This window comes from Paramormyrops kingsleyae, chromosome 12 (assembly GCF_048594095.1).
Source record: "Paramormyrops kingsleyae isolate MSU_618 chromosome 12, PKINGS_0.4, whole genome shotgun sequence".
In the NCBI taxonomy this organism is placed as follows: domain Eukaryota; kingdom Metazoa; phylum Chordata; class Actinopteri; order Osteoglossiformes; family Mormyridae; genus Paramormyrops; species Paramormyrops kingsleyae.
In genome coordinates this window covers 17,102,970-17,128,078 of record NC_132808.1, presented here as the reverse complement: position 1 = coordinate 17,128,078, position 25,109 = coordinate 17,102,970, and the positions used below count along the sequence as shown (strand labels likewise).

Genomic DNA, 25,109 nt, shown 5'->3' with positions numbered 1-25,109 from the left:
ATCATTGCTGCGATACAATATTTGTTCCGTGCATAAAGTAATCCCAGGCGTACTAAAAGCGGTTTATTCCAACGTCAAGGCAGACAATCATTTCATCCATCATAAAATGAGACATTTAGCGGGAGCAAGGCTGAAAAGAGATCAGACTGCAAGCGAAGTCCTTCCACCGTCACGTCATTCTATTGAAGCCCCGGTATTTCTCCCCGCGGACGTGACGCTTTTTGGGACACGATCCCGGTGACCATTTGGCGCAGTTGCCCCAATGTGGAATGTGAATGACACGGGTGGGGAAGGGAGAAGCATCGCGGGGCTCCACCTCCTTCCCTTACACACACCTGATAGCGGCGACACCCAGCCACATGCACCGTATTAATCAGATTCATATGAAATTACAATCTCTGTAATTGCGAAGTCCTGCTGGATGCGAATTAGCAACAGCATTTTATGCGATTTCACATTAAGTGGCGGCCCCAAGAGTGATATAATTTTCCGAAGCTTATATCAAAACCTTGAGCGTAATTGAACCAAATCACAAATCGTTGCTTTGAACTCGATCAGGCAAATAAGGCTGTTAATAAAGACGAACTAAAATGAAAATGCGGCTTTAGCAAAACTAAGTTTCTGTACGTTTCTGTACACGTATATATCACTGGTAATGTTAATACATTTTTTTAAAAGAATGTTATGGAGGGAAAACAGAAACGGGACTTAAATCTATCTTATATGCTGACCAGTGGCCTGTACTACGAAGCGGAGTAATTTGTCGGATTTAAGGTACCACAGTTTAAATGGACTTCGTATTCGTTCACTTACATTTTGGCCAGAATACCTTAAATCGGACAAGTTACCCGGTAAGCCAGTAACCCCGCTTCGTAGTACAAGCCACAGGGCAATTAGGGGTAAAGCTTGGTACTGACAGTGTTACGTTCCTAAATTAGCCTTTTGTGCCCTTAATTGTGACTGTCTTGTGCTGCTCTGTCCCTTTTTCTTAAGGTGACCAGATAATCCGTGTCAGGGAGGACACTAAGAGCTGCTTCAGGCTTTACAAACTACTTTAAAACTGAAAGGCTCTTGTGCTTTGGCTAAATAGTTCAGTTCTTCTTGTGCTTTGACTGGTCTGTTTCTGTGACTGAAAGACTCATCCAGCTGTTTCACATTAACATTAGAGAAACATGCATGAATATAGGATACTGACCAGTCAGCACACAACAAGAACACAGTACATAAGTGAAATCCATGTCCTTTTGATTGAAATGGTAGTTTACAAATCCTGTCCTAGCTCAAAGTGTCCTCCTTGACATGGATAATCTGGTCATCCTACCTGTTCTCCACTCCTAACTACACTATGGTATGTTTCCCAAAGCATTGTTGCTAACTGTTAGCAATTTACATAGTTGGAATCATACAACTGACTGTATCTGACAATGCAAGTTGCAAACAGGAGCTTCTGGGAAACATCTCCGTGGCAGTAAGACATTGGTACTGAGGCGTTTAGACCCGAAGATATTGTGAAACAGTTTCCTTTCCTTTTTTATGCAACCTCATTGATTATGCAAGTAAGTTACAAGTTACACTTTGCTTGTTTGGTTTGAGTACATTGTTTAAGGCCCAACATTGTCCCTACTGTAAAAACACTGGTATCCTGTTCTGCCTCTTATTGCCAAACCCTTTGGCTGAGTGGGGCCTGAAGAGAAGATTGCACTGGTCATTTATACCCATGGCTGGCTTCATCCCTGCTTTGACCCCAGTAGCCGAGAGCAAAATCCCTTCACTATTAATTCAGCCCAGAATATCATCCAAAAAGACAAAATAGCCAATGTGTCTGCAATTTAGGTCAAAAAAACAGTTTAAGATAACAAAGAGACAGGCTTCTTGAGCAGCTTAATTGGTTGTGTTATGTTATCATATTTTTATTGAATTATTTATTGAATGTAGTTTCTCATTAGCCTTTTTGTTTGACTTTGCCCTTACTACAACATAGAACATTACCCACAATGCACTGCATAGTCATGTTATTTTAATTTTATGAAAGCCTGGCATGAACAAGCTGCATTGAGTGGCCTGTGGTGATATTTCAGGCCCCCGGTACTGAGACACTGAGAACAAAAGACGTCTGTTGTAGTCAGAACGGAGGAGCCACACGGGACAGTGGGTGAATGGGGGAACGAGGGGCACAAGGGCAATCTGCGGCCCCCATAGCTCCAGGGAAGAGACCCTCAGAGACGTATCCACCCAGCCCCCCCACTTCCTAGCCCCATTAGATGCTTCATATGCCTACAAAAAAAGCCAGCAAAGACAGCAACAGGGCTAGTCATTTCAGACGACCACAAGACTCAAACGGCTTCCAGGCTCGTGTGAAATGCAGTGACCAAAATCTGAGGTGACGAAATCCATCCTGATCCAGATAAAACATGTCTGCAGATTGTCTTTATTTCACTAGACTGGACATACATAGTATGATACGAATGATACACCTTGACAGCATCCATCCCTGTGCCGTTTTTGCATCCATTGTCGTGCATGCATTCCAGCTGTGCACTGGAGCAGCACCAGGTTAGTCTAGCTTTAGCGTATCTCTGTGTACTAGTTGAGGTACTAAAAGGCTAGCAGCTCCTAAGCCCCCCCCCCCCTTTCCACTAATGCGGTGGCAATAATGCTCATGACACCGCGGAAATAAGAAATCCAGAGTTCATCCCTGGAGTCAGCTTGGTGCAGGTCATAATCACGGAATTACTCTAGCTCCAGTTCAGCTCCTGTCTAATTATAATCATGAGGCTAAATATCTCTGTTCAAGCTGGAGTATGACCTTTACTTGGGGTTAACATGAGGGGCCATCCCATCCAAAGGATGGGGGATGTTTTCACTGCCACTGAAGACTTGTTTGCATGCGGCCATGCAGCAGGACAGAGACAGGACACAGACAGGACACAGACAGGACGGCTCTGTGTTCACGCTGACGCTAATTAAAGCCCAGGCCGCGGCCTTGCGGGCTCCAGCCCCCGTTTCCTCTGCCTTATTGTAGGGACGCATCCTACGGGACCTGGGCGTGGCCTTAATATCTTCTGCAGAGCCAAACAAAGCGATGCTATTTCCATTGTTCCTGTCAAGGGTTGGGTGAGAGCGTGGACGCTGGGACGATCTCCTTCCTGATGGATTTGTAAGCACTGCACGCAAGCTCCGTCACCTTTCTCCTGGAAATAATGACTAGCTAGATCTTCCCTCCTTACCAGTCGCATTTATGTTGTGATAAATTGTATAATAATAATTATCGTAGCTAATGAGTAGCTAAATGCAGTTTGCACATTTGAAAACTGCTCTGTATCAAATCAGTTAATAGTTCTGACCATGTTCTCTGCCTGAATCTTGATACTCTTTATACTGGTGTGCATTGCGAAATGCAGTGTGGTTTTAACTTTTATTTTTTTACCTCTGTCTGCATCTATGCTGTAGTTCGTTTCCTGAAGTATAATGACTTTGCTAGTCAACAGCATGACTGCATGAGTTTTACATAATTCATCGCACTGGCATGAATGAGTTGGGGTCAGAGACAGTGTGCATCTCCTGAGCTTCATCTGAGACCTGTCACTTGCTCGCTGACTGTGGTGGAGACTCACGCTATCAGCGTTGTGGAACCGGGGGATCGGGGGGTTCCCGTTTTAATAAAGGACTTTAATTTATACGCTAGCAGCTCATTATACTGCTCTTTGGCGTGATGCTTTTTTGTGGCGTTTCAGATGCTGATTATTATCAGATTTTCCTGGCAAATTTAAAAAAAAAAAAACAACAGAAAACGAAGGGAAAAAAAATTCTTGAACTGAAAACTATTTGGATGGTCATGGGTGAAAGTTCGGATCACATGTGATTTAAAATTGAAGGGTGGACACTGTATATTAAGGAGGAATAGACACTGTAGCCATGATACTTTCTCTTCAGGTCAGATAATAGTCCCACCAATTAATGTGTCTGCTTCAGTATACAGCACAACAGAGCTAATGACAGCCTGACAGACCAGTCAGGGATCTTTCAGGAGCTCCACTGATAAGCTGTGGCAATGGCACCAAACTATGGAAAACCAGGTGAAAAAAATCACCCCTTTGAAAATGGTACGCTATCTCTCATATCAGGTACATGACAAACACAAAGCCTATGAGAAATAAATCCTCAGGAATATTACGGACATTAAAAGCTGTATTTTCCCTGAAATTTCAGTGAACTTGTGAAGTAACCTATCCAATATGAAAACACAAAACAATATAATAAAAATCTGTGTTCAGTAAAAACAGTAAAAAAAATAGTATGTTGAGAACAGTGAAATAGGTCAATCTTTGTATTTCAGCATCTTCATGCAATAACTCCACTAGATTCATGTTTCATATGAATGGAGCGTAGAATCGGATTTTTGATATTGGATTTATGACATGGCATGAAACGGTAAGAGGCGAAGCCAAGCAGCTTTTCTTTGGCATAAAAAGAGCAAGACAAAAAAAACTTGAAATATAAACCACAGAGAGCGCTGGCCAACATCCAAGTCATGTTTTTTTAATTTGTTCTGCATGGATGAGGAGAAATGTGGTAAATTGATTTGAGGATGAAAAGAAAAGAGAGTGAAAGATGGCAAGGGAGTAAGGAGAGAGTAAGACAGTAATCTAAGATTTGGAGCAAGAACTTTAAACACCTGAGCATATGGGCCAGTGGAAACCTTAATGGGATCTTCTTCACTTCTGTTTGCCTGAAGTATATTTTCAGATCTGGGTATAAGGATTCATGCAGACAGGCAATTAGACAATTAGACTACTCATATTATTCCATTGCCCTGTAGTGGACTGGCATCCTACCCATAGTGTCCCCTTGTGCTTTGGTTTGCGCTGCCTGTGTGTGGGGGGTGGGGTGGGGGGGGGGGGGTGTAGGCTCAGGAACGGAGAAGCAGTTATGGAAGACAAATGGATAGATAGGCATTATTAAACACAAAAACAGGAGGCTCTGTGGCGCAATGGATAGCGCATTGGACTTCTAGTCAAGTGCCTGAGGGGTGATTCAAAGGTTGTGGGTTCGAGTCCCACCGGAGTCGCTTTTGGATGATGGTGTATGGCTTAGCAAGTTCGGATGGTCTGCCTGTAATAGGAAGATTGCAGGTTCGAATCCCTGGGTCAGCAGAGCGATTTTGACATTGGGCCCCTGAACTAGGAACTTAACCTCCATTACTCCAGGGACCGTCTGACTCTGCTATGTTACTTTGGATAGAAGTGCCTGCTAAACAAATAAAATTAAATAGAGTAACGTTCTGATCTTTCCACCAGTCTTAAAAAGCATCACTTTAATGATGACCTGACTATGAATGATTATGGGTCTGGTTCTCTTGGCGCCTCTGTGGGCATCTAGTGATTCATACCCATGCATTCTTACAGTCTTGTTTGCCAATTAGCTGCCTGGGGGGGGGGGGGGGGCTCACAAGAGTCACAGGTTATGTTGTTATTCTGATTTGTTTACTTATACTGTCGCTAGGACGCAGTAGCTACATGGCAGTTTTACCGCCAAAGACACAAGGTTTAGTGCCACCCACAGGGGAAATCTGAGTGGACCAGGGGGCTACAGTTTCAAAATATGCTCATGTTGGCTAGAGAGGAGCTAATGCTATTGAATACAAAGCCTTTTTATAAGCCTAAGGTGGCTTCAATATACAGGAATTTCATGGATATCTCTGATATACATTGTCTGGCCAAAAACAAGCACACACTTTAATATTTCGTTGGACCGCCATTAGCTTTGATTATGCTGCACATTCGTCAATGCATTGCTTCCACTTGCGCATATATATATGGTGTAATTTTTAAATGAATATCAGGTAATTGCTGCTCTTTCTTCAACAGTAACGACTAATGCACCACATCCCATTAAAATAGAAAGATGAGAAAAGCAAAATGCATATTGGTATTCATACCCAAATCCATCTAACAGAAACAATGATATGAAACAGGCATCATGACACCATGTCACGCTGATGCAACTTCCTGTACAAAAATCGCACTTACAGCCTCAGTGTTAGTATTACATATAATATCAGAACACATCACCCTGCAGAGGATGACACAGCTAGTCGAGGACTCAGCACTCAGGGACAGAAAAGGTCTTCCCTCTAAGCCCTATACCCATGGTCACATCTCTCTGTCCTTGGAAAGGTAACAAAAAACACAAGACATTCCCAAAACAAAGTTCAGTATTTATAGCGAAGATCAGCTTTGAGGTTCAGTCCGACTGGAGCCTGGGCTGTGAGTATTAAGAAGTATAAAGACTCTGGGGACCTTTGATGTCCCATAGGGGGTTGACCATGAGCCTAACGACAATTGGCACAATCCCACCAGGGACTCCAAGCCATAGAGATGTGCAAGGAATGTGGAGGCATTCCCAGAATGCATGTGAAGCTGAGAAACACATTAAAACAGAGCCTTAGGTGACAACAGCAGACACATTGTGGTTTTTAAACACAGCGCTAGGTGAGAGAAACAGACACACTGTGGTTCTTAATGGAGCGCTGGCTGGGAGAACACTGGATACAACAGGGTTTTAATGGTCAGGACTAACTGGGCGTCTGGGGTCGCACAGAAATTCTTGGCTGAAGGAGAGGCGTTAGGTGATAAATATGAACGTAATACAGAAAATAAGTAATGGATATTATGGAGATGGACATAATGAATTAACATGATCACCTTCTTCTCAGTAACTGGAAGGAATGCATTAAAAGGAGTTTTTTAATGTATTTTTAGAGCATCTTTATATTTATTATACAATAGCTTTTTGTTTTGCCCAAAGAGATGTTTGTTGCATAGGACAAGAGCATCCTTGTATCGCTGAATTCTGACCATGAATTCCCATTGACATTAAATATTTTGTATACGCATCCTCACAGACAAGGCTGCTGCTTGACAAGGTAAGACTGACCGGCATCTCGTGTTCAAAGGCAAAATATATAAAATATATATAGCACAGGTGAGAAATGTGTCAGGGCAGAGCAGCAGTAAAACAAAGGTAGGTATTTGCAATGTGGGAAAGTCACATTATTAGCTTTTGGTATAACAGCGGCCTATCAAAGTGAGTAATTGTCATTAATAATTGTGTTTCCAATAATGAATGAAAAGCAAACATATGAATAAATATGAGTGGAATTGTCTTTGATGTTGGATAATGTCACTGATCACACTGCCACAGCTTTGAGGTATTATATAATTATAACATATTTCTTCTTAGATTTTTGAAACAAGGCTTCCGCAGTGTGGCGGAAGAGCACACTCTCAAGACAGTGAACGGCAGCGATATATAATTTTTTCGAATACTGACCTTCTTAAACAAGCCCATGAGAGCGACTGAGAGCAGTAAGGAGCCGGACAGCCAATAGTCTTTCATATTCTTTCTGAGGATTAACACAAGGTTGCCCAGATTCTTTCAACCACATCCACGTCCAATTAAAAAGCTTCGGTTATCTTCTGTTTTACAGAGGTTACATTCACAATGAGCCTCTGACTCATGCTAGCTTTCCTTTGAGCAGCCTGGGTGGGCAAGATACTAGGAAAACAATAACCCCCCTTTTGTGGAAGAAAGAGGTCCTTCTGACACCAGGAGGTCAAAAAGTCTCAATAATTAATAATTACTATTGGCTGATATAAGTAATGGAGAAAACTGCCGTATCAGCTGACAAAAAGATTAGTGGAGGATGTGATCTACTTGCGTGCTGTGACATTCAAACCGGGTGTGAGAAATCCGATGCACTGGCAGAACAGAACTGCAAAAACGTTATGTGCATTTTCATCAGAGCTTAAAACCAGCTGTGAATAATTTATTAGTCATTATGAAAAGCAGTGACGGGAAAAAAATGGTTTTCTAGGGATGTTAGCAGAAGCTGTTAAGGAGCTAATCAAAGGGAATCCAGTTAAATGTATGATGCTGAAAAATACCCTCTATCAAAGATTCAGTCATGTTTGCTTTCCAGTCCTAACTTTAAACCTTATTAGAAAAAAATATCATTTTGTGGAGTACTTTTAGTTTTTAGAGATCTGGGTTTGAGACACAAAAGATCTGTGACACCCCCCACCCCCCAAACTTTGGTTTCACCAACATGGAATCACCAGCAATCACCCCCGAAATGCTGAATGGTCTATTCCATGCACCTGATTGTTTTTCCTGTGCTGCGTTACTAAATTAGCCAAGTTGCGAAGTCTTGTCTGTGAGGTGCGATCTGAAAACTAGGTACAGTTCGTGGTTTCTCTATGTATGACTCTTGCTTGTATTTTTTTAAAAGAATGTTATTGAGGGAAAACAGAAACGGGACTTAAATCTATCTTTTATATGCTGACCAGTGGCCTGTACTATGAAGCGGGGTACCACAGTTGAAATGGACTTCTTATTCGTTCACTTACATTTTGCCCAAACTACCTTAAATCCTACAAGTTACCCCGATAAACCAGTAACCCCACTTCATAGTACAGCCCCCAGATCTCCCTTGTAACTCTGTAAGTGATTGATTGTCCTTGGAAATAAACTCAGCAATTGGATCTACACTCAAGGTTCTCAATCAAATGTGGCAAGAAGTTTGATGGATCTAAAAGGAATGACATTTGTAAGAAGCCACATCAATCATTCATTAATCATTATAATGAAATGAATGAATGAAAAGCAAAGGTTAACAACTGAACACCATGTCCAAATGACACTTGATACAGCCATGTTCAAAATGTTGTAAATCCCCATAATTCAAGAATAGTTTTTCCATGGGCATTGTGAGATTATTGAGTGCTATATATGACACTTCAGAGGACAAGACAATGTCACTTTGTTGCAGAAAATGGGATTTTAATTTAGGAAGCAGGCCAAAAGTTACGTATAGAAGAGCCCCTCGCTCACACGTTGTCCTGCCCTTTGTCACAGAGTAGATTCACTTTCAGGTAAAAGGCTCAGTGCGACTATGACATTATGTACTGTTTTGTCACAAAATCACATCAGTGTTTTCTGGAAACAGCATTTGATTTTAGAGAAAGCATTGGGTTTGCCAGGGCATCACAACTGCTCGTGGTTCGACTGTGCAGACAAACATGTCAACCCACAGCTAAGCTGGACACCCAAGAGTGGAAAACGTTTGCAAATAGAGCAAAGCAGAGTTACATAAGGTCCTGGATATGTGGACCCCATAGGTATTTAAGGAACACCAGAGACATTTGTTCAATAGGGTCAGTTGTTCAACGCCTATACGTCCCTCCACTTTTGCTAGCCTAAGGCTCCTAGCAACAGTTCTGGTGCTTAGTAAACATATCCTGCTAAAAGTACACAGATAAATGAGTAAATATATACCAGATTCGATTCAACTATTGTCCCTGATCTCCCCTAGTTAAGACACATGATTTCTTTTAATCCCTGCAACAGCAAGTTCCTGGCTCACATACTGTAACACTGCATGTTCATTATACGGTTCTCCTTTTTACCACATTGTCCTGGTTCTCATACTCAATACATGTCATTGTCTTCTCCACGAGTTGCTGGTCCTGTTTTTCATTCCTTGTGTCCATCATACAGTCCTGTTGTTCAACACACATTCCTCCTGTTAAGCGCATGGTCCTTTTTGTTAGTCAATGTTAGGAAAAACAGCTTCTCATCATTACGTTGCTACAGACACAGAAACAAAGATCCCAGCCAGAGCATGCAGTCCTTTGCAATTATGACTCAGATCTTCATTGTAAGAGCACAGGATACATGGTTTTAGAGTGGGTGGGTACTAATTAGGCTTGGGACCCACACAGTTACTTGACGCTGGACACCATAATCAGGTGACTGTTTACAGTACATGGGAAGACACCTTATGAAGATACATTCCAGCTGTCAAAACCTGACACGGAGGGATTTGTTTCTGCAAACACGATTGCCACAAGAAGTCGCCAGGGTTTGAAATAAACACCGAGGAATGCATCTCACGTAGACTGGATTGCCCTGAGATTATTCTAATGGCAGTAGTGTGTTAAATTAGGTTCATGCTGAGTACCACAAGTTAAAATCAACTTAAATGTGACAAAGAATTATACTTCATTGACCTTTTGCTCTTGATGGTTGTCCTGTAATTGAAAATCTGAGTATCCTTGCTAAACATTGACACCGACCATGTTTAAATAAGGTTCATAACGGCCGCCAATTATTCCCACTCAGCAGCACTTTTTGCGACTGCTCTGCAGTTTAAAAGCCCATTCAAGCTAGATACATGCAAGTATTTGCAGGCAATATGTCTTCACCCACAGTCTTCTGTATATGAACCAAAAACACACTGCCTGACCCAACATGTTGAGATAAACTTTGGTACCCTCTGTCGTATTTGGTACTCATCTGTCATCACTATGCATGATTTACATGTGCAAAATTTTTCTCTCCAGAGATACAAACCAAAACAATGAGGCTATCACAGAGCAGATGATGTAGACTAATGCTATACTTTGCTTTCAAACTTTGCTCTATGTATTTTTGCTGAAAAGCATGTGACCTACCTGAAGGTGCCTTATGATGACACAACTGTACCTTTACACCTACTGAAAATACAACTGAATACACCAGAATATCAAACTGAATCCTAGATGAGAAACAGATCAGAAATTCGTTTCCATAAAACCTGAGATCAAAGTATTAGACTGCTGTACTTTTAGGCAAAAAAATGAATATTTATGAATGCTGTTATATTTTCACACATCGAAAACTGAGAAGGGCATTTGAATACTGAGCAGATGGGAAATTCTTGACAGCCTTTGATATGTATGTGACACGTTATTAAGTATTAGTAAATCTGCTCGCCCTTCCTTTGACAAATGGAGTGGTTAGTTTTGGGTGAGATTCCACACATCTGTTTGTCAGACTGAAATTCAGGCTTACAGCTGACATTAAGGCAGTAACAGCTATTACATTTAAATCATGTCTGCACTCATTGCTAATTGGCTATCTAGAGCTCTGAAGGTGTGACATCTGCAAAAGCAACGGGATGTACAAAATGTACAGTATCAGTCAAAAGTTTGGACACATCTACCTATAAAAGGTATACTGTACTATTTTCTACATTTTAAAATACATATGAACACACAAAAACTATAAAATAACACATATGGATTATTCACTGACCAACAAAGTATTAAACAAAACAAAAATATCTGCGGGTTGGGACTCAGAAGGTTGTTGGTTCAAATCCCTTGGACGGCAGAGTGATCTCACCAATGGGACCTTGAGCGAGGCCCCTAACTCCAATGGCTGCAGGGACTATCTGACCCTACTTTCTCCTTTATGCCAGTTCCATGAGGTGGCCTCCTGGGATGCTTTTCCAGCGTCCTGTAGGACGTCCCACATATATGATAAGCACTCATTGGCTGCTTTTTCTTCACGCTCTGGTCAGACTCCTCCAAAACCATGTTTAGGTCAGGTGGTCAGGTCATGTGATGCGACACTATCACTGTCCTTTGTAGGTGACTTGGTGTATCCAAAGTTTAGATTGGTACTGTATATTTATTACATTTATTTAGCAGCCAGTTTTGTCCAAAGTGCATTGCACAAGGGCCCAATGGTGATATGATAGCTCTACCAGTAATAGGACTGCACTTTCAATCTTGCAAACATGAGTGCAGATCCATATCCTGCTGATTTCATGACTCCCTATTAGGATTAGAAGCAAATGCCCAATCTCACTATCTGAATGTTTCCCCTACAGGTATCCTACAAATATCTATAGTATTCAATCAACAAACAATTGTGTGTTCAATGATCATAAAAAGACATGCTTTAACATGCAGCAAATTTACATAGTAAGCCTATTCAATATTTTGTTAATGTTTTACAGGGGAACAACCAAATGATGCTATAGAAAAAAGAATGAAACAATACATAAGAAAATACCATTTGATTACTGAAGCCGGGGATTGTAAGAGAGGAGCAGGGATTTTCAAGGCCAGGAGACTGAAAACGTGAGACTGAAATTGAGGGTCACATATTTATAAATAAGGTCTTTCATGTGGTCTGTGATCAAAAGCAGAACAGTATCAAACAAGTGACATATAACATGTATTTTCATAATTTGCAAAATGTCAGGGAAACAGCTTGTTCCTGTCTCTGCGATTCAGCCCACTGTGGCCTTGAAGAAGACAGACTTGAGCCCAGTAGCATGGGAGAGATGGGAAACTGAACAATAACAAACAGTGACCCGCGGGTCCAATAAGATCTGCTTTGATCCAGACACAGAAGCTGAAATATATTACTCACAGAATAAAACACTCTGCATTTCACGAAAATGCATGTTAGCTGGCTTTGAGGGGTCTGCGGAACATATTACAGGCTAAATGGAATGTTAACTGTATCCATTATCACCAGCATTCATTAAAACCACAATCACAAACTGGCCACAGGCATTCATGTCAGCCCATAAGGAACAAATATAAAACACAGGCAATTATCCTCTTTCCATATTGCAATGATCTGGTTCATGCAATGCAGTACAATCCTCAATTAGAAATATTTCCAGCTGTAATGAATTTTGAGAGATTCTCATTAAACATAAACTATGCATACGCATGTTTTTTATAATAAAGTTATATTCCACTCTATCAGATTGTGATGCTGAAACTGATATTTGCAATGAATAACAGGCGCTTGCAGTTTCAGTAAATCATCAATTGCATTCTTACACAATACTTAAGCTATTCTTAGAGTTTCATGTCCTCTTTGTGCTGGACGGGTTTCCTTTGGGTATTCCAGTCGATTATCATTATTCCGGCTGATTATCATAGTCCGGGGATATGCAGTTAGGTTAACTGGGCGTTATAAAAAACGCTGATAGGGTGTGATTGTGTGTGCCCTGGGTCAGCATCCTGTGCAGTGCGCCCTGGGTCAGCATCCTGTGCAGTGTGCCTTGGGTCAGCATCCTGTGCAGTGCGCCCTGGGTCAGCATCCTGTGCAGTGCGCCCTGGATCAGTATCCTGTGCAGTGCGCCCTGGGTCAGCATCCTGTGCAGTGCGCCCTGGATCAGTATCCTGTGCATTGTGCCCTGGGTCAGCATCCTGTGCAGTGTGCCCTGGGTCAGCATCCTGTGCAGTGTGTCCTCTGCTTTGTATCCCGTGCTTCCTTAGACATGCTAAGAATCTCTACGACCCCGTACTGGATATAAGTGGGTGGATGGATTAATTGATGGATGGATGGAAACTAACAAATTATCCCAAAAATGGTCTGACACTGACAGGATTGGGAGATGCTGCCCTTTTTCTGGAGGCATGTAATGCACACATAGATACATATTTATACATTTACAGCCATCCCTCGATTTCTGTTACTAATGTATCCTCCATGTGACGTTTTCCAACCATAGACTATGCTAAACAACATTAAATGCATTGATTTTTCAAAAGTATCATTATAGCCAAATGTGTAACAAAAAGGGAAAAACAATGTATCATGCCTCAATTTCTTTGGCACAATAAGTGACTACAATAAAGGTTCATTATACTAAATAGCATTATTTTTCCATTGTTATGGTGATATTTTGGAAAACTGGGGTTTTTGGTTGGGCTGGAATCACATTATAATTTTTCACATTTAAAATAATAATTTGGTTTTCAATGCTTTTTCCAATTTATGGTGCTTTTTCATGAACACCAGTCCATAAATCAAGATTCTGGTATGAAAACTCGAAACCTTTTACTGTGAAAAAAACGTAAAACGAATTACCATAATCAAAGAATTGCTATAGTGACATGCATGAGTTTGTGTGTTCTACTGTCAAGCTGGACTTGCATTCTAATAGCTTACAATGTATTACTATGTGTTACAATGTATTATCTATATTACATATAATCACTGGAGCATCTTGCTATTGTTTCACTGGCTATCTGTACTGTCTATTTCACAAATTTGGGAGGCTAGATGCCCCTCAGAATTAACAGAAGCCTGTTAAAGCTACTGTAAGTTTACTTTGAGGTGTCCCTTTCCTATCTCCTGTGACTCAATGAGTTATATAACAAACTGATTCTTATCTGAAGAAAACAAGATGTTAGACCATATTTATAAATGCCATAAATCCATGAGTGGTGCCACACTGGGGGAATTTTATCTGCAAAGCCTTTCTTGTACTTTCCTTGTCTGAGTGAAACACTGTTTCTTTCCTGTGACACTGAGTAACTCCTGAGACCCATTGTCATGGCAGAGGAAATACACTTTCTTGTCACAGAATTAATAAACATTTTTTTTTTAAAAAAAGCAACTTGCCCATACCAGAGGCTTGTACCAGGATGAGTCTGTGTGCACTCTTGTGTTCAGAAGATAACCTTACCATGATTAGCTAGGATTAAAGCCAAATGGATTCTCCCAGTGCTAACAAATATCAGCCACATGCAGAGGGATTCATATAATGTATATAATGTATATAATGTAAAAATAAATTCTGGTGAAAAAATTGTATTCATTATGTTGCTTCTTAAAATATCACAGAATGGTAATTTTTCCTTACATGACAAACAGTAACATAACATCACAAACAGTAAAACCTGTAGCAAACCTGTCATCAACCTGTCAGACTGTAACAATACACTTACTTCATGATAATAACACTACCATTACGATACATAGCACTACAATTACATAACAGACAGTAACACTACTATTACATGACAGATAGTAACACTGGAAGTGTAATACATATCGTAACACTACAATTATTTTGCAGAGAGCAACACTACCATAACATTACAGATACACACATTGCCATTATCCCACAGAGAATAACCCTGCTATTACACGACCACGAAAGTCCTACGTCACACGTTACACTACCATTACAACACATTCAGTAGCACTACTATTATATCACTGATAGTAGCCCTACGATTACATCTCAGATAGTAGTACTACTGTAAGATCACAGATAGTAACTTGCCATTATACCACAGAGAGTAACACAACCATTATATCGAAAGCAGTAACATTACTCATACATTACAGATAGTAACACTACTATTATACCACAGATATTAACAAGACCATTACAATAAATGTGCCATTACTGTAGTATTACCTGTTCACATACAGTAACAGTGCCTTTACAATAGAGACAGTAACACTGCAATTACAGCACAGATGGCATGTGTTCTGCAGCCCTGTCGCCTCCTGCAACATGACTCAGCAGCTCCTGCACTGCTCCCTGTCTCTCAGCATGCAAGCCTTTGTCTCGCACTCTCCTGTGCTCCTAAGTCACGGCGTTTCACGTCACTCCAAATACACCAGCAGAACATTCCATACGCCGCAGCAGATCAGGCGGACGGCCAGACTGCGAGATATCCGTAAAGCTGAGCCCGCCCAAGAAGGCGACGAAGCAGCCCCGTTACCATGCCGACAGGGCAGGGGCGGCCGTGCCCTCACCTCTGACTTCGCTCACCTGCATGACGCGCCTCCCTGCTGCTTTTGTGAAGAAGCTGCAGGGTCTTGGTGGAGCGGTGGAGATGTTCGCTGAGGGATCGCCTTAGCAACAGCAGCCGGGCAGACTGAGCCATGTCAGGGAGCAGCCGGGCGGGGAGCGCGTGCGTCTGCGCGCGTGCGTCTGCGCGCGTCCGTATGTCTGTGTGTCTGTGTAGGTACCCTATTGGTCTACATGCGACACATGCAGCCCATCCCTCTGCAGAATCCTCTCTTCTGACTCACAGCTGTCTGTGTGTGTGCCGGTGTGCGTGTGTGTATGTGAGTGTGGGGTGGTGGTGGGGGGGGGGGGTGCATTGAAATGATGCAGCCAGTGTGAGAGCCGTCCTTTGAGCAGTGCAGGCTGAGAGGACACTCCCTAGGTGGAGGTCGCCTATACCCTCGGCGACTTCACGTTCGTCAGCACACCCGGGCTGAATATTTACAGCCGCAACACTTCAGCTCCATTGCTGTGACATTTGACTTGATATAGAGGAGTTTTTAGCTTGGGGAACAATGTATGTATTGGGGTTCAGTGATGCTGTACAATATGTCAAAGTGTGGTTTCTGACAGGGATGACAGAATGGTAACACTACACACATGCAGGTATGCAGAAATCCTGAGCCTCCTATCTATAGCAATGCACCTCCTTGCATGCTTATGCTATAATGATCGACTTAACAGGACAGGCAAGGTGTTATAATGCAAGACAGTAGGATGGCTGTTTATCATCCCCACCCCCTGATAAGTGAAAGTGAAATAACGCCAGTGGGCCGATAACTGGATGGCCGTGATGTCATTGCCAGTGCTGTGCGTCAAACATTCGGCCTGTGGTTTTATATTCTGGTCACACAATGAACTAATGATCTAAGGCCGGGTATTTTTTATATTCCAGAGGGCTGCGGAATGAATGAGAGGACAAGAAGCATCATAGGATAAAAGAATCCCCTGTACGTGAATTCTTTTGATGCAATTTGTATCGCAGGAATTCCCAATCGAGAAGCTTTAGTAAAGCTGTTTTACTTAAATACTATAGCTTACACAATACTATTCTATTATAGTCTTCACTATTATGTCTTGCACTACACTTTGCAACACAAATAGGGTGACACTTAGGATGGAGCATTTAGCTTGATTTGCGCAGTTTTTGCTTGCATATCTGTTTTAGGCCCATGGCATGAATCGTGATCAGCACCAGGGGTGCCCACACACAGCACAGGCTATGAATATATTTACTGTTATGATGTGCAACAATTTCAGTTCTAAGCCCCCGATAACCTCTAACACTAGAACTGCCCCTGGAATGACCTATGAATACCACAACTGGAACCTCCTGAACACTGCATACACACTGAATATTGAAACCCTGAACACAGGATATACACTGAATGTACTAAAATGCCGGGACATAGTAAAAACCCTGGACAACCTGAATTCTAAGAATGCCCTGAACACAGTGAATTCACTAAATACCACGGACATCCCAAATTCCACAGATGCCTTGAAAATAGCCCATTGATTGAAAGTGGTTTTTTTTATTTTTTTTAATGAAATATGGCAATAAAGGCTCTCAGATGAATAATAACTGGGTATTTGTTTGAAGCATTACTGAGGAATTAGCCATGTTGTCCCTCAGATGCCAAGGAGACAAGTCATTGTAGACTATGCCGTTGGCTGCTCCAGCTGTCCTACACAAGTCAGTGGGACTTAGATAAGTAAACAGACTGGATGGAAAGCTGGAGCCCCGACTGTCTCTCACAAGACAACGGGATCAACCGGTCAGTACTGAGCTGCTAGAAGATGCTCCATCTTTTCTACTAAAGGAGAACCACTAAAAGCTTCTCTGCAATAATTCTGATTAAAGTTTCACTGTTTATTTTTGGTAAATAAGAGAATAATAATTATGAATAAATTGAATATATAAAAATGACATTTCCCATTGTTTTCTAAAAAAATCACATGGAAAGGAAATGAAATTCCTCCCGTCTGTGGGGACAGCGAGCTTTAACAGAGCACTAAATGCATTAATAACGAACCCAGACTAAACATCAAACCTGGGAGAGATTTCATCCACCAGCATAACTTAAAGGGTCACAAACTTAAAATCTAGAGGGAAAAAAATGCTGACACAATTTGTTTAAAAAAAGTTTAGATCGAAACTTTTTGTAGGGGAAAAAAAATGAGAGGTCAGCAGATTAAGTGCACCAAAGATTCCAACTTGCACATGCTTCCAAACGATTGATTTGTTTTGCTTCAAATGAACAATGAAGCTTTTCCTTTTTGAGTTTTCGCCTGGCTTGCAGACAAAACTAGCATGTAATATTCCTTTTCATCCATCAGCAGTTAATGTTATTTGAGACCTCCCAGCATGCAAAGGGTCACGCTGTCAGCCAGTGGAAAGATTCTCTCATTCTTCTATGTTTATGTATTCCCACTGTGGTATTTTTAGATTGGGCAGATGTTCCACAAATGAACCTCATGCCGGATCTATACTCAGACTGGACTTTTGAAATGCTCTACCACTTCCAAGAATAAACGTTAAAGTCAAACAAAATGCAAATCACTAGAAGTACAACTCAAATACTACGGCTCCTAGCCATTCCAAGTCACAAGTCAAGTGCTAACAACCCAAAATATTTTGTGCATTTGAATCTCCTTCTGTACGAAAGAGATTCTGTGTAATATTTTTGAATAAAATAGCATCAAATTAATTCTTAATAGTTTTTATGATCTGGGTGGCGTAAGGGGACCCCTAAATTCAGGAGTTTATTTTGGTGCTTCTCTTTGTTTTATAAATGATTCTGTGAATCGTTAGACACTTCTATGTACTGTAACACAGGCAGTGTTACTGCATTGTCCTACAGTACATACTGCAGTGTCAGGCTGAGCAAGCAGTGCTGCCTTCCCATGGTACCTTGTTTAAACGTTGCTCTGTGCTGGCTGGTGTCACAGGGGTTAATCTGTCACATGACCAATCAGCTGCTCCGGGGAAAAGCTTCTGTGATGGAAATGTGAATGACGGCTTTCTGCACCGGTATAGAAGAACCCGGACCACAATCCAACCTGCTTATCAGCCCTATCCAAGGCTGCCCCTTGGCGTACACATTTCCAGCAAATATTACCATGCCAAGACGTGCTCCCTCAGAATGGTGAGGCTAGGGAATGGGCTATTTATGCGAGCAATGTAACAAATTTATCACCATCACTATTTGGACCCACACACAATAAACAGTATAATGGGATCCTATGAATACTTACAATTCAATTCTTGTGAAGGGAAGGTGTAGTCATACTGATGTGTCCTTAAACCAAGCCTAAGTTACACCCATTTTTTGCCTTGCCTATTCTATTCTGACTGGATAAATACATTGCTACATTGTTTCGGATTGATAAACAGGCGATAGGTATTACGTAAGGTGGACAAAGATTAGCTGTGCATGTTATGCAATTCCGCTTCATGAGGTCTCAGGATAAGGATACACAGAAGCGGCTGTCTGACATATCAAAGCTATACAGCGGCTTCATTCATCTCAGATAACAGATCGAACGACATTTTACCCACTGGAATACCAGCAAGGAAATATTTTATAGGTAAACAACCAAAAAAGAAAAAACAGTCAATTGTATGGTCCCAGTGTGGTCACAATGAACTGTGCAAGCATATTACAGCACGTCAAACTTAAGCACAAAACTGCTGATTATTTTGATTAGACGTAAGTGTGCACAAGGAAGAAACTGATGTAAACTTACCAGCTTTATCTTTTTCTGAAATAGCTGGCATCATCTACAAGAAAAGGCAGAGAATTAACTGTTACTGATGACACCCACAACCCTCGTTCATGTAGCATCCGGATATTAATGGTAATATTTGTCCGCAGAGTAGCGTGTGTTAACAGTCAGGTACCACATGTCCTCATAGACAAGCCAGAACAAAAATAATCTCTGAACTGAGTGTTTCATAAGAGCAGAACAGAGGCATTCACAGGGAAGCAGTAACTGTCTCACGGAGGCACAAACACACGTATCCACTCCTGAACCTCTAACACATTCTGCATCACTGATAAGAAAATAGCTCACTAGATTTTTCACATACTTTAAGTAGTGTTTTAACATCCTTAAGTCCTTTTCAATATGATTTTCATTCTTTTTTTTCATTTTTGCATTTACATTTTTTTTTTAACATTTTTGTCATTTTTGACCAGTAACAACCTTTGTTCCTTCATTCCTTCACCCACATCAAGATTTAGAGTCTGACAATATTTTCTCTCTCTCTCACACACGCACACACACACACACACAAATCTTATTTTAGATAATGTAGGAGAATTCTGAAAACGAGACAAAGGTATGATTTTGTGACATGCAAATACATTGCATATATTTCTTATATATAATTTCTTGAACCATATTGATATTTTAGCTCACCGCAAAGTGTCAGTAGAATTTGCCTTTTAACATGCATGACTCCAGAAATAAAGCTGACCTTCACTGAGATTCATATATAATGCATTTATTTACTGTAAAGCACATTTTATTTTTTGGCTGAAGCTATACAGTGGCGCAGTGACTCAGTCGGTAGCCGCCTTGTTTCACATGTCCAGGGTTTGGGTGTCGCCTCCCTTATCTCTCTGTGTTTGTGGAGTTTGCATGTCCTCCCCATATTGTGCAGGATCCTAGCTTTGTGACCCATATTTCTTGGCATAGGCCCCACCCCTTACGGCATGACCCCCCCCCCCCCCACCCCCGACCTCCAGGAACTCGCATGTCCTTAATGACTATTCCATCTATTATAATATAACAATACTACAACAATGGAGGAAAACCGAAGATTTCCCAGCTGCGATGTATTAAGGGTCCATTTAATTATGATGGTGAGGGTTTGAAAGCTACCTCTGTGGTTGTGACACAGGCTCCAGACTATGTCCTGATCCCATTTGTGGGTGATGGAATGATAAAATGCAGTCTTTGTCTCAGCCTGGTCATCGCTTTTGTTTCTCAACTCCGTGGCAGAGACCACATTCCTCTGCTGGTTTATCTCAACCCTATAAGCCTCCATAGACACATGTTCAGAGAGAAGGAATGGCCTGAAGTCAGGTCTCAGTCTGGACTTAAAGATCTGAGACAATGAATTTAATAGCAATTACACTAATACTCCTACTACTACTCCTACTCCTACAACTACTCCTAATACTACTACTACTCCTCCAACTACTACTCCTACTGATAATAATTTTAATAATAATAATAATAATAATAATAATAATAATAATAATAATATGTGCACGCAGCTATTCTGTCAATAATGAAAGAGGGTTTTCTGCTACTTACGGGGCAGTAAAATAATACTGAGCACAGTGACAAGGCCGCTGCTGAATTAACAACTCCCCCGGAAGAACAAGGCAGTGAGACTCTCTTGCATTCCTCTCCCCCAATCCCAAGGACACCTGGATACACACACACATATACATACGTACAGATACGCACTCACCGCACCCTCCCCCCATCCCATGCATTCACCGCTTCATACCCCCAGCGTGTACTGGAGTACAGTCTGGGGGCTGTTTCTTTATTCTCCTCCTCTCTCCTCATGTAATTCTGTTTTCTCTGTTCTTCCTATATCCCCGTCTTCCTGACCTGTCTACCCCCTATAATGTGATGTTTGTACATGTATAGTCGGGTTGATGGCCAGTTTTTCGCTGGTACTTGTGACTAGTGACATGGTGTATTGCAACAGCAATAAAGGTTTTCATCATCATCATCATCATCAGTGAAGAACTGAGGATAAAAGTGAATGTGACATCAAAACAGTAAACAGATATCGTCACCTGAACCCCCCTGCCTGAGATGACCAAATCCCCACCTTCCCTCCCACATGCGACATCTTCTTTCAAGCTACATATACATAACGAGGATAAGATTATGAGGCCTCATGCTCCCCTATCAGTCTAGTAACAGCAGTTTTGGTTTTGAGTGAGTAGGACGTGTCTGAAAACTAGGATTCCTCTGTCCTTCCTAGTGAGAAAAAGCAAGGGAATAAGTGTCGCCCATGTGAATATAGTGCTTCTTCCCCTGTGACCAAAGTTGGCACCGTGCTAAAGTTTCTGAAATATGTGGGAAAGTATTGTTATAGCTTGAGACCTGGTCAAGTCCGCCCACCTTTAATGCCTTCCATCTGCAGCGAGGCCGCAGCCAAAGGTGTACCGTTTGTGAAATGACGGCATCAAATTGGATTTTCGCCACGGACCTACAGGGTCCAAAGTGAATGGAGAAGCCAGCTGAGGAGCCTTGATCCAGAACAGCAGATCGCTGACTGCAACGAATGTCGTTTCCACTCTAATCTTTCCACAGCAAGAACATTTAAGAAACAGACATTGGATTGATGCAAGTTCTTGTTTTTCAGTTTTTTACTTGTTGGAGGTTTGTTGGAAGGAACGCAGAAGTGTTGCTTATAAAAAGCATTTCTAAAGTCTTTTCAGGCACAGCCCAGTAAACTCCATGGCCTTTTCACATTAGCTGATAGGGAAAACTCATTTGGAGGGAAAGTGAAAAGACATCTGCAGGAAACTGGGAAAAAATAGAACGATTACTGTGCACTAAATTAGCCGTTTTGGTTCTATTGAGATCATCAGTAGTAACACACAGTTCAGTATTTTAGACATCTTGAAGGACATGAAAACCTTTTACTCAACGGCTAGATGTTTATATCAATGTGAACTTGTATAAAAATATAATTTAGCAAGTAAGTGAATATTTTAGTTTGCCTTTTCTATTATACAAGCAAAAGTAAGGAATGGATTAAGCTGAGATGAAGTTCAAATGAGTCAACCCTGTTTTCTCCCTTTTAGTTGAAAGGACAGATTTCTGGCCTAGAACAGCTAATGATTTATCCATTACTTGGGTTACACAGGGAAGAGGTGAGGTAAGGTAATGTTCACATCACACATACATTTAAAAAAAGTGATCTCCTCACATTTGTTAAAAGCTTTGGTAATACTTCATGTGAGGAGGCACAAGTAACTCAAGTACAAATCATGAACAAATGTAGCAACTCCTACATGCACTGTTATGAATGATTTATGATGAATGAACATGGGATCAATGTGCAACTAGCACTTATTTTCTGGTTAATTAATACATTAAGTAGGAGTATACTACTACTTTATTTGTTTCCCCTCGAGTAAAGTGTTACCAAAGCTTTAGATGGAAGTTTTCCCTATACATGTTCTTCACTAACAGTGAAATGTCACTATGACGACACATTTAAAAAGGACAGGAAGTCGACAGTGAAGTAGAAGCAGTGGTGAAATGAGATAGGGCTCAGATACCAGCTCCCCCACGAAGCACGTGGAGAGGAACCCAAAACAAGGATCTGTGTGACATCCTGAGGAAAGAGGTGCCTGAAACCTGTCAAACACAAAGGAGTGGAAAGGTGTGGCTTCAGGATGTCCCTATGGCTCAAACAGTGACCGTAGCCAAACAGGAACGAGCAGGGAATGAAAGCCAACCCCAGCCCGGATCACGCCATCTGAATTGCTATGAGGTTAGATGTGTAAATACGACATTTGTCTGCAGGAGAGAATCTTAATAAGACTCTTACAAAAAAAAAAAAAAACTGGATTGAGGTTGTGAAATATCCCCAAAACTTGTTTTACAAATACCTACCGAGGCTTAAATATTTCTCCACATCCTTTCACAATCCTTCTTGCATAAATCTAGCAGGCCTACAGTTTTCCAGCTTTGTGGACAACCCATGTGAAACTGTGACTATCTGTTGGATCATGGATCGGAACAAATAAGTGAATTTTTTTGCATCTCTTTTTTGTGTTGCCACACAGCTTATCAGTCCAACTGGCACAAATGTCAGCTATACATAATTCACGAAATGTGACGGTTTTGTTATGAAAACGGACCTTTTTTTTTTTTTTTTTTTTTACAACAATGCTCTCTCTGTTGTTAAATCATGGCCTTGTGAAATTGGTGCTCTGTGCTGAGACAATGATGCCTTGGACCTGAGCTGAATGTCAGTGCCAGAAGGATGAGCTAATACTGTTTATCCATCGCTGGTATTCTCAGCCATATGGGAAATGGCTCTGGATAGGGTCTGTGCTGGGAACATGTCCAGCATAGACGACTTAGACCACTTTCACTCCACAGAAGGGGAAGCCCTCAGCGAGACATAGATAAGGCTCAGAACACAGCCAATGGAATAAAGAGCTCTCGTGGATGGGCTGTGTGCAAAACAAGCGCAGATCGTGTTCAGACATCATGTGAGGAACATGTGGAGATCATAGACAAAACAACGTGCAGATGTTGCAACACAAACCATTTGGAAGACATGCACAGGCCATATGCGAACCATATTCACTCTATTCGCAAACTTTGCACATGTGGTAAAGGTGTTACTCTGTCCCACTGTGCTACTGTCAGAGGGATGGAGAGAGGTGCAGTAACACAGAGACACGCAGACTGAGAGAAGCTTGCTGGAGCACATTAACACCGGGGGACAGAGTGAGACACAGATAAAGGGGCACATAGAGGGACTGAGACACAGAGAGACACAGTAATGCAGAGGACAGAGTGAGACACAGATAAAGGGGCACATAGAGAGACTGAGAGACACAGAGAGACACAGTAACATCGGGGGACAGAGTGAGACACAGATAAAGGGGCACATAGAGGGACTGAGACACAGAGAGACACAGTAATTCAGAGGACAGAGTGAGACACAGATAAAGGGGCACATAGAGAGACTGAGAGACACAGAGAGACACAGTAACATCGGGGGACAGAGTGAGACACAGATAAAGGGGCACATAGAGGGACTGAGACACAGAGAGACACAGTAATGCAGAGGACAGAGTGAGACACAGATAAAGGGGCACATAGAGAGACTGAGAGACACAGAGAGACACAGTAACATCGGGGGACAGAGTGAGACACAGATAAAGGGGCACATAGAGGGACTGAGACACAGAGAGACACAGTAATGCAGGGGACAGAGTGAGACACAGATAAAGGTTTATGTAGGGAGACTGAGAGACACAATAACACAGGGGACAGAGTGACACACAGATAAAGGTTTATATAGAGAGACACAGTAACGCAGGGGGATAGAGTGAGACACAGATAAAGGGGAACACAGAGAGACTGATAGATACAGACACACAGTAAAATATCCTCTTGGCCTTTCAGAAGATCCCAATCCAGTGTCACATTAATTAGAATTTGGTCATTGTTGACACACCACAGCACACAACAACAAAACATGTCCTCTGCATTCAACCCATACATCACACCATAACATAGCAGGGGACAGCTAATTCAGTGTCCGGGGAGCAGTGCTTGGGGGTGATACCTTGCTGGTGAATGATTCAAACCAGCAACCTTTCAATTACAAGTGTGCTTCCCTAACCATTAAGCCAGCACTGCCCACAAACTGCCACATGCCACTGTGTGCTGTGTTCAAACCCACTTGGGGAAACCGCCCTGGATTTCAAGTCCAACACCCGTCAGCCACACGTGGGGTTCCAAAAGGGTGCGAACGAACAGGGACTTGAACCCTGGACCCTGGAGTCTGATGCTCTACTGACTGAGCTATCCAGGCTCTTAACTGCATGCACATCACCTCTCTCATACCCACCTTCACTGCATCTCACATCTCTATGGA

General features: G+C 41.8%; 1 protein-coding gene and 1 non-coding gene across 2 annotated transcripts in view; one reads left to right on the top strand and one right to left on the bottom strand.

Annotated features, from left to right (window-relative positions):
* The window catches only part of LOC111845340 (rho GTPase-activating protein 7-like), a 57,303-nt gene that overhangs the window by 22,138 nt on the left and 10,056 nt on the right, over positions 1 to 25,109 (bottom strand). Inside the window, exon 5 of the mRNA XM_023814686.2 lies at positions 19,193 to 19,226. Within this exon, the coding sequence (XP_023670454.2) occupies positions 19,193 to 19,226 (34 nt within the window). The remainder of the gene's footprint in view (positions 1 to 19,192; positions 19,227 to 25,109) is intronic.
* Positions 4,977 to 5,068, top strand: trnar-ucu (transfer RNA arginine (anticodon UCU)). The gene is given in 2 exon segments: positions 4,977 to 5,013; positions 5,033 to 5,068. It is a non-coding gene; the product is annotated as a tRNA-Arg (tRNA).